Genomic DNA, 5,766 nt, shown 5'->3' on the forward strand with positions numbered 1-5,766 from the left:
AAACGGACAATCTTTTTCAAAGTATCAGGATTTCATCCGGAAACTCGTGTGTTACAAAGGGATTTCATTTTTTAAACCTTATTTGAACTCCTAACTTTTTGTGTGTTCAAAATGCACCATTCAAAGCCACATCATTATTTTTCAATCCTTTCTGACTTCATTTGTTATTTTTCATGCATTTACTAATTATTTTGAGCTATAAGACCCTAAAATTGAAAAACATTTCAAATGAACTCTGAAAAGGTTGAAAGTTGGCATGATATCATCATTTCATCCACATAGCATGTGCAAGAAAGTTGAGAGGGTTACGGCAAAAACTGGATGCACTTCGTGTACAAAACGGACAATCTCTTTCAAAGTATCAGGATTTCATCCGGAAACTCGTCTGTTACAAAGGGATTTCATTTTTTAAACCTTATTTGAACTCCTGACTTTTTGTGTGTTCAAAATGCACCATTCAAAGCCACGTCATCATTTTTCAATCCTTTCTGACTTCATTTGTTATTTTTCATGCATTTACTAATTATTTTGAGCTATAAGACCCTAAAATTGAAAAGCATTTCAAATGAACTCTGAAAAGGTTTTCTTTCTACTTACAACAAAAAACTTATTTATTTTATTTCTAATTACTTATGTCTTTTACTTTAATTATTTTATTTTTATTTATTTTACTGCTGCTATTTTTATTTATTTTACTTGCTGCTATTTTTTACTTAATTAATTAAGGTTTATTTATTGTAGTTACTATAGTTTATTTTATTTTATTTTATTAAGGTTTATTTAGTTTTATTTATTTTATTAAGGTTTATTTATTTTATAAATATAAAAAAAATGAAAATAGATGCGCTTATAGAGAAAATTCAACCTAAATTCATAATAAATTTCTATGAAATTTACTGTGAATTTAGGTCAAATTCCCTGTATAAGGGCATCTATTTTCACTTTAAAAGGCAGAGAGGGACGGGCTTATAAACTGGTGTGAGCGCCCTTCGTTTGGCGAGGTGGGACTAAACACTGGCCGCAACTAGGACCAGCCCTTTAGTCCCGGTTTGTGGTATGAACTGGGACTAAGACCAGCCCTTTAGTCCCGGTTTGTGGTATGAACCGGGACTAAAGGGTGGTGGGCCAGGAGCGTGGCCCATTGGTCCCGGTTTGTACCACCAACCGGGACCAAAGGGTCCATACGAACCGGGACCAATGCCCACGAGGCCCCGGCCGCCCCCCTGGGCTCACGAACCGGGACCAATGCTCACATTAGTCCCGATTCGTGACTGAACCGGGGCTAATGTGAAAACTGCCCTGTGACCTAAGCCCTGTTTTCTACTAGTGTCTCTCAGAGAAGGAGAAATCTTCCTGCTGAAGAATGGTACCACAAACACCTTTTTGTCCATGTCTGCTACTAAATCTGTCACCGACCTGCATCACAAACAGGAACACAAATATTTACGTTCAAAGATCACCGGACAGCGAGGGACAGCAACATAGCCTGACGGTGTAGACATTTTTTTTTTCTTCTTGTCAACAAGCAGGCAACAGCAGCTTTCGGTCGTGAGGCTTAGAGCCTAGGCGAACCAGGCGTATGAAGACACAACCAGCAGCAACGACGGAATCTGTAGCTGGTGGCCGCCGCTCCAGAGCAGAAGACGATCCAGAGGGTTGGTGGCGGGGCGATCTGGTGGCTCGAGCGAACCAGGAGTGCAGGTGCGCGATCGATCGGGAGAGGCCCGGGCGAGCGCAATCGATGGGAAGGAAGAGGCCCGACTACGGGGCGATGGCGACCAGAGGCCCAAGGCCCGACTGCGGGGCGGGGCAGAGCGATCGGATCGATCGGGAGACCTGGCGGGGGAACGGAAGACGGCGGCTCAACGCGATCTAATCGATCGGGAGGGGTAGAGGAAGACCGCGGGGGGAGACAGGCAGATGAACACCCAGCGGCCGGCAGCAGGAGCGGATCAATGGCACGAGTTGCGGCGTGCAAAAAATTAACCTAGCTCTAATACCATGTTAGGAAATATGCAACATGTATTCCCATGAGGCCATAGGCCGATATATATACATGTACAGGTGTGGAACATATGCAGGAAACCCCTTATACAACGGGATAAATACAAAGGGGTACATGACTTATATTATAACTCTAACATGCATGACTCGGTAATGAAGGGATATACTCTTGCAAAGCTTATGATGCACTTCATGCACTATTTATTGATCTGCAAATTGCTTGGTATAATTCAAACTACAACAAAAGGTTTCTTTAAGGATGATAGTAAGGCACACGCTTATCGTTTTTCAAATTTCACCTTGCCATCCATGTAATGAAGAGCTTGTTCTTGTGTATATATTCCCTTTGCGGCACATTCCTAAGAAAGTAAAACCCGTTTAAATAGCCTCAAGTAAAAAAACTCTAGAAGAAAAGAACAAGAAAAAAGAATATATATATATATATATATACCGCACAAGATTAGAAGACCAAATGATGTAGTCCTTCTGAGGTATCAACCAACTCAGAAAACAACTACCTGAATAGATAAAAGTAGTAAGTCCCCATATCTTGGATCTCGTCCAATCATTTGTACAACCTCTTGGTCACTTTCTATCCCCAGAGCTTTTATAACGACAATTATAGGAATCTGCAGATTTCAAAGCTTGGAAGTTGAGATATGAATGTCAATTACTCCTTCTACATCAATAAAGTAAACAACCCACCCAACCAAATGCACTACATCAAGATAGCCATAGACAGATGTAACTGACAAAATTGATTTCATCTCCAACAGTTTTCAAATCCTGAAAACAAAAAGGTTCTACTGGATGCTGGTACAAAATTCAGAATACTAAACAAAGAGTATCACCTTCCTTTACGATCAGTCCCAATAATAATATGATTCCTTTGTAATTCTTCTTGTATGAGGATGAGCTGCACATGAAAACATAAGACCTTGTGTATCAAAAATAAACATTTGGCACTGTTATTAACTTATTATTGCTATCTCATTAGCAGATTGTTATTCTAGCTACCTTCTCATTTCCTTTCACAATGAAGTAACCACCAGGATCTAGAGGGCACTCGCCTACATATGCAATAATAAAGTTTTAAAGAAAAAAAGATAACATGGTATTATGTCTAAGAAGAATCGTTTTTCCCCATAAACAGTCACAAGAACAGAAATAGGCTGACCATATCTTGCTATTTCATCTTCATCCTTTCCATGCAGAACACAAGCAGAACTTTTAAGCATAATAGGCATGTACCCAATAATGGCACTTTCCTGGAGAAAATAAACCAGACACGAGGCGGTTAAGTTGTACTGTTCTGTGTGGGGGCGGGAAAAGAAGGCATTTCAACCAGACATTATATGGTTTACCTTCCGTAGCGTGAGCGTTTTATACGGTTTTTTGTTTTTGGCAATTTGTGTTTCATCCCGTACATATGCAGTGTATTCAATATCGACCCTTATGGGAGCACAATAGCTGAAGGGATGAAAATAAATGGTAAGGGGAACTAGTAATGGTAGGAAAATGCACGGTACCAAAATACCAACAAGACGCACAAACTTACGTGCGATCACTAAGACGGCAAAAATGTGGTGTTAGAATATCAGTGCTGAAGCACGGCCTCGCAAAGGGAAGGTCGACCCTTACTGCAGTGTACCTGCATCAAGTAAACTAAGATAACACACCAGAAACACACAAAGGGAGGAGTGGATGTAAAAAAATGGATATAACATGCCTAAGGTAGATGGAGCGGTCTTCAGGCACTACGATTCGGTCGTTTGCCTTCACAATTTTCTGAATTCCTTTATTGATAAAATAGTCGAATGACCGAAGGTGCTCCTTCACTAGGCCTCTGACCTGGGCATTCCATCAAACACTTTGTGTATCAGAACAAATGGGTCGGTTGAAACTTGGAGCACAACAAGGAGAAATCCCAGACTCTACAGCATTTTCTCAGTCAGATAACTGAATAACAAGTAACGCACAGACTTGCAATCAGAACAAAGGCAAAGAGCGGGCTGGCAGCGTGCCGCGTGCGTGCGGCATTGTGGCGATTCGAAGTAAATTGAAGATGCCAACATCGATGCGATTTGCCATTACCCAATCGAATATCAAGACGAAACCGTCGCGTGCTCGAGTTGGCCGTCATTTCGGCGAGGGGGGAGGGGAGACACGATCGGGTTCGGGTAGGTACCTCGAGGGAGGCGGGGACGAGGGGAAACTTGTTGACGGGGTTGGCGACGGACGCGGCGTCCATGGCGGCGCGGCTAGGTTTAGGAGGTGGTCGCCGATACGCGTTGTCGCCGACGGGAGGAGCGAAGGGGGAGAGAAAGAGAAGGAGCGAGCGAACAATTGGGGGTGTGGGAGAGAGAGGGGAGGCGGCGGACGTATCGGAGGACAGATCCACTCCCGCAGCACACCACACCGCAGTAGCACTCCCGCGCGCTTTCGGCCCGGCCCAATGCGGGCGGGGCGGGGCGCGACGCCTGTTTTTTGTTTTTCCTTTTCTTCATTTTCTCTAGCTCTCTCTTTATTTAATTTGTTATAATTAAATTCGGTGACAGGTACTCCCTCCGTTCCTAAATACTTGTCTTATGTGATATTCATTTGAAATGCCTAGAAAGACAAGTATTTAGGAACGGAGGGAGTAAAATACTACTCTAAAAATATTCATGAATTGAGAAATGTTCGCGAATATAGAAAGTGTTTGCAATTTTTTGTAAATGCCCATGTATTTAAAAGATGGTCCCAAACTTAAAACTGTTTGCATAATTAAGAAATGTTCGTGAGAAACTGATAGATAATTTTTAAAAATGTTTGAAAACTGTAAAAGAAATTTTCAATTTCAAAATGTCTCAGATTATATCAAATGTTCGTGAATTTTATAAACAAACATCATAAGTTTAAAAATGTTTATGAATTTTAAAACATGGTAATATGTAAAATGTTCATTAAGTTAAAAACTATTCATGAATTTGAAAAAATATCTCAATTTTTAAAAAAAATCACGAATTTCTACAATATTGTCAATTTCTAAAATGTTTTTTTAAGATGTTCCCAAGTTTGAAAAATATTCCAGGATTTTAAAAAGTTAAAACCATCATGAATTTAGTAAATGCTTTGAATTTTTTAAAAATGTATGCAGTTTTAAAAATATTTGTTAAGTAAAAATGTGTTCATGAATTTTAAAAATGCTCCCGAATGTCAAAAGTCCTCACGAACCTAAAAATATATTTGAAGATTAAAAAAAAGTTCACATATTTGAAAAAGTGTTTGTGAACTTGAAATTCCCGTGAATTTTAGATTATCCTTCAGTTGACAAAATGGCTCCCAAATTTCATAAAAAACATGATCTCAAAAGGAAAAAAGGCAGAAGTTGATAATAAAGAATAAAAATGAAAAGAAAAACAAAAGTTTTGTTCTCAAAAGCATGTTAACACACAACACCAAGCATTTTTAATCTGCATGTATTAGGCAATTAAGAGTAAATTTAATCTGTCCCATGAGGTAGTTTTCTACAACTTTCTTTTACTGCAATTGGTAATAGATCTTAATGGGGAACGCTTGATCGATCTCGTGTGACCGTTCGCCGCCTCCGTGTGCGTCGGGTATACTCTTGATCAGACAATCGAGAGCAACCCCCTCTGTTGTCTCTTAACACTTGAAAACAAAATATACGAGTTGTCTTTTCAACCTTGCCCTGCCTGAGTCCCGACCTCCTACCAGACCTACTCGACACAGACTAGGAGCACCATTGTTCCCTACCCT

General features: G+C 40.2%; 1 protein-coding gene across 1 annotated transcript; it reads right to left on the minus strand.

The window, feature by feature from the left end:
* Nucleotides 1-2,004: 2,004 nt before the first annotated feature.
* Nucleotides 2,005-4,255, minus strand: LOC120962624 (uncharacterized). The gene is made up of 9 exons (XM_073497891.1): nt 4,193-4,255; nt 3,856-3,938; nt 3,656-3,669; nt 3,369-3,571; nt 3,182-3,272; nt 3,022-3,074; nt 2,856-2,920; nt 2,523-2,633; nt 2,005-2,363 (listed from the first exon to the last, which is right to left on the minus strand). The coding sequence occupies exons 1-8, from the start codon at nt 4,253-4,255 to the stop codon at nt 2,624-2,626; spliced, it is 582 nt and encodes a 193-aa protein (XP_073353992.1). The 3' UTR covers nt 2,005-2,363; nt 2,523-2,623.
* Nucleotides 4,256-5,766: the final 1,511 nt, after the last annotated feature.

Source organism: Aegilops tauschii, chromosome 4 (genome assembly GCF_002575655.3).
Source record: "Aegilops tauschii subsp. strangulata cultivar AL8/78 chromosome 4, Aet v6.0, whole genome shotgun sequence".
Classification (NCBI taxonomy): domain Eukaryota; kingdom Viridiplantae; phylum Streptophyta; class Magnoliopsida; order Poales; family Poaceae; genus Aegilops; species Aegilops tauschii.